Source organism: Rhipicephalus microplus, chromosome 6, assembly GCF_043290135.1.
Source record: "Rhipicephalus microplus isolate Deutch F79 chromosome 6, USDA_Rmic, whole genome shotgun sequence".
Lineage (NCBI taxonomy): Eukaryota > Metazoa > Arthropoda > Arachnida > Ixodida > Ixodidae > Rhipicephalus > Rhipicephalus microplus.
In genome coordinates this window covers 113,908,386-113,919,555 of record NC_134705.1, presented here as the reverse complement: position 1 = coordinate 113,919,555, position 11,170 = coordinate 113,908,386, and the positions used below count along the sequence as shown (strand labels likewise).

The following is an 11,170-nucleotide window of genomic DNA, read 5'->3' as shown; positions in this document are numbered from 1 at the left end:
AGTGCACTCTTGATTGTTTGATATATGGGGTTTAACGTCCCAAAACCGCAATATAAATATGAGAGACCCCGTAGTCGAGGGCTCGGGCAGTTTTGACCACCTGGGGTTCTTTAACGTGCACCCAAGTCTGAGCGCACGGGCCTACAGCATTTCCGCCTCCATCTCAGTGTACTCTTGCATACTATCACTTTGCCGAGGGCACTACCCTAATCGGCAAGTATAGTTCAACGTGGCGCTTCTTGGGAGCCATGTGTAAAGTACAGGTTTTCTAGGAACAAATTAGACATAACCAAAAAATGAATGCAGAGTAAAATTTGGCCTGACATTTCGGCCTGAGATTGACTTAAGTGAAAACATGTATTTAATTATTGCTTAATTATGATCAGTCACTAACACGCCTATATTAGCATCTGACAATATTTTTGTTGTAACAGAATACTGAGTGCCTTGAAATAACGTTGTATTAATGTGGCACATTTACCGACTGTGCTTTTTTGCCCCACCAGGGTGGTCTAGAGGCTATATAAGGTACTCGGTCGGCTACTGACTCGAAGGTCGCGGGATCAAATCCCGGCTGCTGCAGCTGCATTTCCGATGGAGGCGGAAATGTTGTAGGCCCATTTGCTCAGATTTGGGTGCACGTTAAAGAACCCCCAGGTGGCCGAAATTTCTGGAGCCCTCCATTACGGCGTCTCTCATAATCATATGGTGGTTCTGGGAAGTTAAACACCACATATCAGTCATCATCAATTACCGACAGTGCTTCGTAGTTGGGGTCTGTAAGGGTTACCGACATTTTACGTTATGATGTCTATAACCGCGACTTTTCTGACGAGCAATGTTAATTGATTGATTGATTGATATGTGGGGTTTAACGTCCCAAAACCACTATATGATTATGAGAGACGCCGTAGTGGAGGGCTCCGGAAATTTAGACCACCTGGGGTTCTTTAACGTGCACCCAAATTTGAGCACACGGGCCTACAACATTTCCGCCTCCATCGGAAATGCAGCCGCCGCAGCCGGGATTTGAACCCGCGCCCTGCGGGTCAGCAGCCGAGTACCTTAGCCACTAGACCACCGCGGCGGGGCGCGAGCAATGTTAAGGTAATTCTGAATGTTAACATGCATTTTAACTACCCGAATCAGTTTTCAGGAGTATAGAAATGTAGAAGTAAGCACATTATAGTCCAATACACCTGACTTTGTCTCTTAAAACACTACGACCCACCACCGTAACATCCGTCATTGCATGTTGAATTCGAAGCATGTCATCCACAGAGTTTCTTGCAATAATATTTAGAGGGATATCTGGCGCTAGTGTCTACGTGGGCTCCTTCAGGGGTGTTTTTATCTTCATAAGAATTGTGGGAAGTACAGGCTTTGGATCCGCTTCGGATGGATTACGCTCTTGAGATTCGCGACGCTCCTTTTCGGAGTGTAAAACAGAGCAATATGAACCTAAGTTCATTTGAAACTTGCTTCAATTATTTGTACACAAACTTTATTGCAATTTTTTTTCGTCACCAGGCGGCAAAAGGGAAACCTGGGCAAATTTCAACCACCAGGTTATGCATCGTTCTGCTATTGCGTTCCAGGTTTGGCATCAAGATTTAATGAATTGGCCCGCAGGTCGCGGGATTGAATCCCGGCTGTGGCGGCTTGATTTTCGATAGAGGCGGAAATGTAGTAGGCCCGTGTGCTCAGATTTGCGTGCACGTTAAAAAACCCCAGGTGGTTGAAAATTTTGGAGCCCTCCACTACGGTGTCTCTCATAATCATGTGGTGGTTTTGGGACGTTAAACCCCACATATCAATTAAAAATTAATGAAACTAATTTTGTACAACACTTGAATACAACCATGCTTGTTTTCCTCTCGAAAGTGTGTATTATATATTTATGGAAATAACAGTACATTATTAAGTGAGAAACACTTATCGTTTCGTCTTCTGCGACGATGTAGGTGCGTTGGTCCCAGTGGTCCCAGTGGTCTGCCCCCAACGCACCTCTATATTGTTGTAAAGTCAAGTCAGCGGAGCGTGACGGTGCGTCTACGTAGCTTCGTCATCGCTTTGCAGTCGAGTTCAAACGAGTTTGGGCAAGACGCACTCGTGAAAAACAGAAACTCGAAGCAATACCCGGCACTGGCATGAGACGCTACATCTATGCGCAGCGGTGAGTGGACGACGCTTCGTTTAAAGTGTCAAGTACGACTTGTAAAGCTCCAACGCCACAACAAATCTGGAGGTATAGTGTTTGTCAGCCTCTTCTAACAACAAAGGCACTGCTTGAGCCTTTTTTACCGCATCCCACAACCCACGCTGCGCAAAGAACAATACTGAAACTGTAGAAAAGAATTCCATAGACAGTTAGCTAACCCTTTCCAGTCCGAAGCCTATATTTGCCATAATTTTCATGTAGGTACACGATCGCGGTGCTGGATTCCTTTCTAAGTATTTTTGTATGAAGCTCTATGCTGTCATCCGACATGGCGCCTGTTCTATCAAGGCCGTTGCACTTGAGTGAATTACGCTTTAGTGCAACTAAAAAATACCATGTTCTTTGATAAATACATCTATAAAACGGTTTTAACCTAATATGTCTCATTTCAAATGTTGTGTGTGTACTACACTGAGGAAGATTTGTCGTAGATAGTACGCGTTTCTAACCTAATGAGTTTCAACAATTGATTTGATTGATATGTGGGGTTTAACGTCCCAAAACCACCATATGATTATGAGAGACGCCGTAGTGGAGGGCTCCGGAAATTTCGACTACCAGGTGTTCTTTATTATGCGCCCAAATCTGAGCACACGGGCCTATAACATTTCCGCCTCCACCGAAAATGCAGCCGCCGCAGCCGGGATTAGATCCCGTGACCAGCGGGTCAGCAGCCGAGTACCTTAGCTACTAGACCACCGCGGAGGGGCGGTTTCAACAATTGCATTGGGTGACTAATGACATCAAGGCAAATGCCATTTGATTGTCCCGTGTGGCACCACGCCAATTTAACTAAATCACAATGCACTGGGATGTTAATGCTACTTTATACACCCTTGCGACGCGGGCATAACAGAAAAAAAAAATACTCGTCGTGTTTTTGGCAGAAAGGGGAGTGACCTCCTGTAGCTCCTACAGAGAGGACTCACGTGCCCCTGAATGCGAAAAAAGATCACGCCAAACTACGTTAAATGCACTGCAAGGGAATAACATCGTCAGTAAAGAACCATATGACCCACTTCCTAAAACGCTGATTCCCGGAACAGAGATCAGGCCCATATCTCACTCACTCTTCGAGTACGTGTGGCAGGATTGGCTTGAATAAATATCTGGGGCAGAGAACTAAAGCATACGCCAGGCCGGCACTTCCGCTTTGCAATATACAGCTGATCTGGCTCCCTGCTTCTGAACTCTGAGTAACTGTGTAGATGTCCCACCGACTCTCTGCCTTCTTACCCCCTGCCCGCCCCTAGTCGTATTTCGTTGCGTCAGCTTGTCGGCAAAAAAAATCAAACAAACAAACACAGCCACAGACTTTGTTACGAACAACCTACTTTCTCGATCTGACTGCAGGAATCCCGAAATGCTTATATAACACGCATTCGTATGCTAGTATCAAAAACTGCGCGAAAAAGCTTGCGCTAGGCGTAAAGTACGCATTACTTGGACCGAGAAAAAAGAGACACAAAGTGCGCAGTAATCTGCCCCAGTACGAACCAGAAAGCAGCATGTCATTGCATGCAAAGGAGACGTTGTTATCCCTAACGACAATCATGGCAATCGCGGTTCTCGGTAAGTTGGAATTTTCGCATTGTTCCAAATTTCCGTCGGTCAATCACCGACTCAATGTAAGCTCAGAAAGGCTTGAAAACGAGATAGATGGGTATGTCGGGTTTAGCGTCCCAACACCACCATATGACTATGAGAGACGCCGTAGTGGCATGTTGTTGGGCATGTTGGTTTGGGCATGTTGGGCATGTTGGTTTGTGACCCAAAGTGTTAAGAGAGGAAAAAATAATATAAAAAAGGTAGGCAGCTTAACTAGACTACGTTCAGTGTTAAATTGCGCCAACAAAACAAGGGCTAAAGGAAGAGACCACGACACAGAGCGACAACTACTAAGAAATGGCTATTTGTTTGAGCACACAACTTTTGTACATTGCGCAGCACCACACAGTGTGTGTACAGCATTCCACTTCTTAGAAACGGAATCCCCTTGTTAGATAAGTTCACGGACGGCGTGCTAACCCATCTAAAGAATGTTTTCAGCCTAAATTGTTTCTCTTGTCAGCTAATCCTTAACTGGTAATACGCCGTGAACAGTAAGATGTTTGCGACCATGCGTTGCGGTGACCACACAGTCAATAAATCGGCGGGTTCTGCACACAGTTGCATTATGTCATGCCTTGTCTACATTTGGACACATTTGAATTTGCGCTAGCTGTTATATTGTTGTAAGGATGGTCAGTCATCTATTTTGATGTTTGCGTACCGTGTCACTAACACTGCTGCAGTTGTTTTGTTGCGCCGGTGAACTATACGCTCATTTTTCAGCACCGGGAGCGGCCGCCGTGACCCTCCAAAACAACACAAATCAGAACGAACATTTGCTTTCACCAGCCGCACTACTTCTAAGAGTTAAGGTGAGTTTTCGAAAGTGTTTTTACATATAGATGACAATTGAGTTGGCACATGTATTTTTAGAGTGGAATCACTGATTATCCAAGGTTACCGCACAACGAGGTTTATTGGCTACTGTGTGCTTAACTTGAATGCTATTATTTAGAGCGATATCGCCTTGAGCATCAACTTTCGTTGATAAAAATCTTGATGGTGACTTACCGTACGAACGGCCCTATACTTATATTTCTGCGCCAATGGTCATTGAACTTCGGCTGCGCAGACCACACTGCATGCGCTGGACACCCTGAGTCCGGTGCTTACAGCTCTAAGTTTAAACCATGGCCAGCGAGGCACCATCATTTCGAGCGGAAGTCAAGAATGCATCTGTCTTTCAGTGGAACACCAGAGGACTGAAGTCTCGCATGTCTGACTTTAGACAGTTTGTATTTGTACACCGCTTCCCCATTATCGGGATTTGTGAACCCATCCTGTCTGCTTCAATCAAGCTGTCAGGATATGAGTGCTTTATGTCCTCCACTCACAGGGACTGCAGCAAAGTTATTGTATTCATGCGCCATGACCTTATTTACGTTCACCACAGAGTCTCGCCTGATGAAAGGAATCAGTATGTGTGCCGTACTGTGAAGAAGGTAAGGTTGCTTTCACAATTATCGGAGCTTACTTATCTCCATCAAGCCGTCTTGACTGCGAGCGCTTACGCGGTATTCTGACATTGACTCCAAGGCAATAGGTGATCACTGGCGACTTCAATTCCCACCATTTTCTATGGAGAGGCTCCAGGGTCAACTCTAGAGGAAGAAAATTGGTGTCCTTAGCCTCGGAGTACGAGCTCTGCGTTTGTAACGATGGAAGCCCTACATATTTACGCGGATCCGCCGATAGCAGCTGCCTGGACCTTACATTGGTTTCTCGCTCACTTACCAGGAAAGTGCACTGGTTTTCGGATCTGGAGACGCGGGGCAGCAACGATATACCAACTTACCTGTGTATAGAAGGTTTCACCAGCTCAAACTCCTCAAGAGGCCTCAAATACATCGACTGGCCAAAATTCCAAATGTTAATAGAAGACTGCTGTACCGACGGCTCATCATATCACCTAGAGGACTCGATAAAGGATGTCCTGCGGAATACCACGCATTCACTGTTGACTAGTCACAAGCGCACCGATTTCCACATCGAGCTTGAGAAACTTCGCGCAATAGGCTGTCGTGCATAACGAAGGTGCCGACGAAAAAAGTGCATGAATGATTTGAGGCTTGCTAGACGCACTCAAAAGAAAAGGCAGCGGCACATAAATAAACTGGCTAGGCGACGTTGGACATCCTTTTGCGAGTCGTTGGATCCACGAAAGTTCCTATCACTGATATGGCGAACTGTCCGGGGTCTTAGCACAACCTTGGGTCAGCGACACCCGTTTACATCTCTGGCACTTCACCTTCAATGCAGAGAGATTGACGTCGCCGAATTTTTGTGTTGAAGAATTGCCAGTGATTCCGATTTCACAGTATCAAGAATGGAAACATTTGACAACCCACCACCCTCACGTGATCCCCGTCTAGAATGCCATTTCTCTGTGGATGAGTTAGAGGCGGCACTGGCACTGTGCAGACGTTCTTCAGCACCTGGACCTGACGGCAATACCTATCGTGCCCTTTGTAATCTTGGAGACGACGCTCGGAAAGCACTCTTACGCCTATACAACGACTCCTGGCAGACTCGTACGGTTCACCCAGCATGAAAGTCAAGTCGCCTCATTCCACTTCTAAAGGCTGGTGAATCTGCTTTGGATATTGCCTCATACCATCCTATCGCGCTTGCCAGTTGTGTGAGAAAAACGATGGAACGAATCGATCTAACACGAATGGAGTGGTATTTAGAGCACTACGAAATCTATCCAGTATCCTTGACCGGATTCAGGTGCGGCCATTCGTCAATTGACAACGTTGTTGATCTAGTGACATATATTCAACACCAGAAAGCCTGTGAGAGACTGTGTGCCACCCTGTTTCTAGACGTTAAGGGGGCTTACAACAATGTCACCCATGAAGCCATCCTTAGTGCTTCGGAAACAGTAGGTCATGGTGGCAAGATATATATGTGGGTGTACACCTACTTACAGCTGAGATCATTTTACGTGATGACATGAAATGGCCCAACACCTGATTATTACAGCAGCCGAGGAGTTCCTCAGGGAGGAGTGCTAAGCCCTACACTTTTCAACCTAACTCTAAATTGGTCTAGTCGAGCAGCTACCTAGCACAGTAGAACTTTCTGTCTACGCTGATGACATCTGCATTTGGACATCAGGTGTGACAAGGCCTCAGCTTCGCGCCCGCCTCCAGAAGGCTGCTTCAACGACATCATGCTACCTTCGTAAACAAGGCCTCGAGGTGTCCTGCGTGAAATGTGCAGTGGTAGCGTTCACGCAGAAACCAATGTCTGCTTACAGCATATCGATTAATAAAGAATACATATCGTTCAGCAGAAGCCACAGGTTCTTGGGAGTCATAATAGACAGAAACCTGTCGTGGACTCCACACGTGAACTATGTGAAGAAGCGGCTGATCGCATCATGCCACATGTTCAAATTCCTTTCAGGAAAAAATTGGGGAGTACCCATACCATCCATGCTACAACTGTACAGAGTGCTGTTTATCGGATTCTTACGGTACAGCTTACCTGCAATAGCTAACACCGGCGAGACCAGCCTGCGCGCAGTTCAGAGCATTCAAGCCCGAGCACTTAAGATATGCCTTGGATTACCCCGCAGTGCTTCAACGGCTGAAACCATTGCCATCGCTCAAAAGCACTCGATAAAGACGCATATTATTACCGAGACAGTAGCATGCACCTCAGGCATATTGCCAGAACCCCTTCTCATCACCTGGCGAGCCTAGCTACTGAAAGGCTCCGCACGACATACGGCACTACTGTCTACAAGCATCGTTCATCGTTTACTGAGATGTACGCACCTGCATCAAAGCCACTGCTTCCTCCTTGGAGCATTAGCCGGCCGCGAGTTCACTCAATGATTCCAGGAATAAGGAGAAAATCGGACTTACCGACACATGCCCAGAAAATACTGAGTCAATTCCTACTGGAACACAACTACAGTAACGACGTGCACATTTACACGGATGGCTCTACTACGCCGTCTAGTTCAGGTGGAGCAGTGGTTATACCATCGCAAGGGGTAACTCGGTGTTTTAAGACCTCACACGTGACAACGTCAACAACGGCAGAACTCGAGGCTCTGCGCAATGCACTGGAACTCATCAATTCAGAAAAAAGACCAGGTAAATGGGCTGTGTTTTCTGACTCAAAACCAGCGTTACAGTGCCTGATATCAGTTCTGCGACGCGGATGCCACGACCAGTTGACCTACCAAACCGTGCAACTTCATCACCTTTTAATACAAAAAGGGCACGACATCGTCTTTCAGTGGTTACCTGGGCATTGTGGTATAGGCGGCAATGATTCTGCAGATCATGCTGCTCGCACGTGACATAAAGAAGCGAAAAGCGTTCCGATTCCGCTTTCAAGAGTGGATTCGGCGAGGCAGATTCGTCAACTGGCCCGCAGTCTCACACTGACTGAGTGGAACACATCAAGCATACGACGTACAAGTCTGCACGACCTCGACCCTTCACTACAACTCCGGCATCCACCCGGCCTACATCGACGTGCAGCTTCGCTTCTCTATCGCCTTGGGCGGGGAGTTGCTTTCACGAAAGCTTATACCACGTTAATCGGAATTACTGACAGTGCGACGTGCGATGTTTGCGGCACCGACGAAAATATCGAACACCTGCTGTGCCATTGTCCTCGATTTTCCTCAGATATACAGGTACTTCCCAACGCACTGCGGCATCTGGATGATCGGCCTCTTTCTGTGCAAGTGCTATTACAGCAACGTTCACATGCCTCGACAGCCCACAAGGCAGTAAAAGCCCTGCTGTGTTTCTTCAGAAAGACAGGCTTGTGTGAACGCCTCTAACATGCAGTAGAGTTCTACGCGTTGCAGTGAAATGACTGTCAGTCTCTCCCCCACCCTTTTTTCTTTTCCCTCTCTTCCCTCTTTTTCGTCTTTCTTGTCCCCTTCTCTAATCCCCCTGTGTAGGGTAGCCAACCGGATGTCTTTCTGGTTAACCTCCCTGCCTTCTCCCTTTTGTTGCTTCCTCCCCCCAATGGTCATTGAAGATACCAAGACGGCTAAAATTATAGTGAATGTCCGATGACGTAGTTTCTTATATTCATGTCCTTATTTTGGCACGTCAGGATCTCATTACTTTTCAATTTATGTTTCGGCGAGGTTTTGTCTTGCATCGCTTTAAACAGATTTCCTCTTGGATTGTTTGTTTGTTTTCAGAGGAACGTTGGCTGCTCGGATAGTCCTTCATCAGACGGGAATCTCTGCTATGTAAGAAAGCCAAAAGAAAACTGCTTTCCTAACGCCCATTTTTGCATGAGAGATGTGTCTGTTTCCCGGTTCAAGTAACGTCAAACTGCATGTTTAGACACATCAAGGAAATTGAAAATCGTTCTTCTAATCATTGTCGAGCAATTTTCATGAAGCTTTGGCGTTTGCGATACTCATATTCACGAAAACACCTTCGTGGCTACGCAATCAATCACACAGCTTTTTACACGCTCCCGCACATGACCTTCAATGTCTTACCAATACGCCGTCCCTCCTAACACTGCGTTCCTACACAACCTAAAAAGTTATTTCAAAGGTATCGAATTACAAAGAATATTTACAAGTTGTTGTTGTTGTTGATATTGTTTTTGCTGCTGCTGTTGTTGTTGTTGTCGTCGTCTGTGCGGCTTATATTTACATCAAATACAGATTAAATGTTTAGTGTGCAAACTAAGCGTTACGTTGAGCACTGGGGACTTCTCCCACTTTCTGAGGAAACATAGGGATTTAGTTTTCTGGGCCCAGCACTCTATGCCACCCTAGGGTAAAGTTTGTAGACGTAAAACCCAGAGAGCTATAATCATTGTTATTTGGGCTAATTTCACAGGAAGCGTGAAGTCCTCGCAACTGCACTCACTGCTACTGCGATTTCCAATGTTACCAATGCCATCGTTGATGTATCTTATACTGCCTAATGTACCCTTTATCACCACCCTAACTATCACAACTACCATTTTAACTGAATAAAACACCAACAGCAAGGCCTTGACAGTTTGTGCAAGGCTATATTCATTATGCCTACAGTATTTCAGATCAATACACGAACACCTGTAGAGATAATTTTGTTGAGTGATTTTGCTTTTTACAATTCCACAGAACGCCCAGTGTCCATATTTCTCCATGGGGGCCTGCAAGAATGGATTCTGCGCATGCGCGCCGAAAGGAACGAACATGGCTGCCATTAGGGCAGTGTGCTATGACAGCTGCTACGCAAGCTGCACGGGGAGTTGTTTAATGAACAACTTTAACAGGACAAGCCTGAAGATGCCCTGCGACACTAGCTGCACCAAACTATGCTATGAAAATTAGCAGATAATGCGAACGCTAGTAAATGAAGGCTTGTTCAAACAGCAGAATAAACTTTTTAAAAACGCAAAAACCAGTGCTTGCGAAACAGAAGGACCCAAAATTTTTAGTATTTTTTATTTCGCTAATTGTAACAATCAAATTCCAAGTTCTAGTCTTAACCCAAAGCAGCGACACTCGTTCTGAGCGACATAATAAGGAAAGTCTGGAGTGATAAGACAGGGAAACAGCGAATGATATCACTGCTGAGTTGTGAGCCTGGGTGATTTAGTGATTCAGTGTTGGGTGTAGTGCAGCTTATACGAGTGTCTTATCCCGTTTACTTGTTCTGTGTCCTGTGTTCATTGCACTACACATAGGGAAAATGATACCACGTGTGGTAGCAGATATTATATATATAGAAACATGGACATACGGAGACACTTAGGTGAAATACAGTATGACAGGAAACATATCAAAAGTACAAAATTTAAGCAACTAAAATACACTTGTAACAGGAAGTAGGTAAAACTAAAACAACCGTTCCAGATTTGTTCTTTTCATGTACTTTTAACTGAAAGTTTGATTTAAGTTTTGCCTGTGTGACATTCAATAAAGGCATGTGCAGGTGACTTTCAGCCATCGGGTGTTGTCTGTATCTCTCGATGTGGTAACGCAATAGTGCTACCGCAAGTATGGGTTCGGGTCTTCATGAAAAATTCAAAGGTGCAAGTGTTGATTTGAATGAAGAAAAAAAAACAGATGAAGTTTAGCTGAGCCATGCAGAACAGTGGAGCTCTTAATAGGTCACGTGGCCGCCTTGGCTGATGTTAGGTTTTTCGTCCGCGCGGACAGGTTAGAGTCTGACTTTGGCCTGTCACAAGACCATGGAAGAATGTCCTCACTCCATCGCCAGAAACAAATTTTCCAACCTGGCTGTGGGCCAGCCCGTAGAAGCATGAAACTTCCTTCCCTCGCACTGCAGGCTCGCGCCACACAGGGCAAACACGGCGCAGTGGCTGCTCCTAAGTGCACGCGTG

The 11,170-nt window shown here is 45.8% G+C and overlaps 1 protein-coding gene across 1 annotated transcript; it reads left to right on the top strand.

Annotated features, from left to right (window-relative positions):
- Window positions 1-3,605: 3,605 nt before the first annotated feature.
- LOC119167401 (uncharacterized) lies at window positions 3,606-10,772 on the top strand. Its single transcript, XM_075866457.1, has 4 exons — window positions 3,606-3,793; window positions 4,556-4,644; window positions 9,015-9,065; window positions 9,942-10,772. The coding sequence occupies exons 1-4, from the start codon at window positions 3,730-3,732 to the stop codon at window positions 10,152-10,154; spliced, it is 417 nt and encodes a 138-aa protein (XP_075722572.1). The 5' UTR covers window positions 3,606-3,729; the 3' UTR covers window positions 10,155-10,772.
- Window positions 10,773-11,170: the final 398 nt, after the last annotated feature.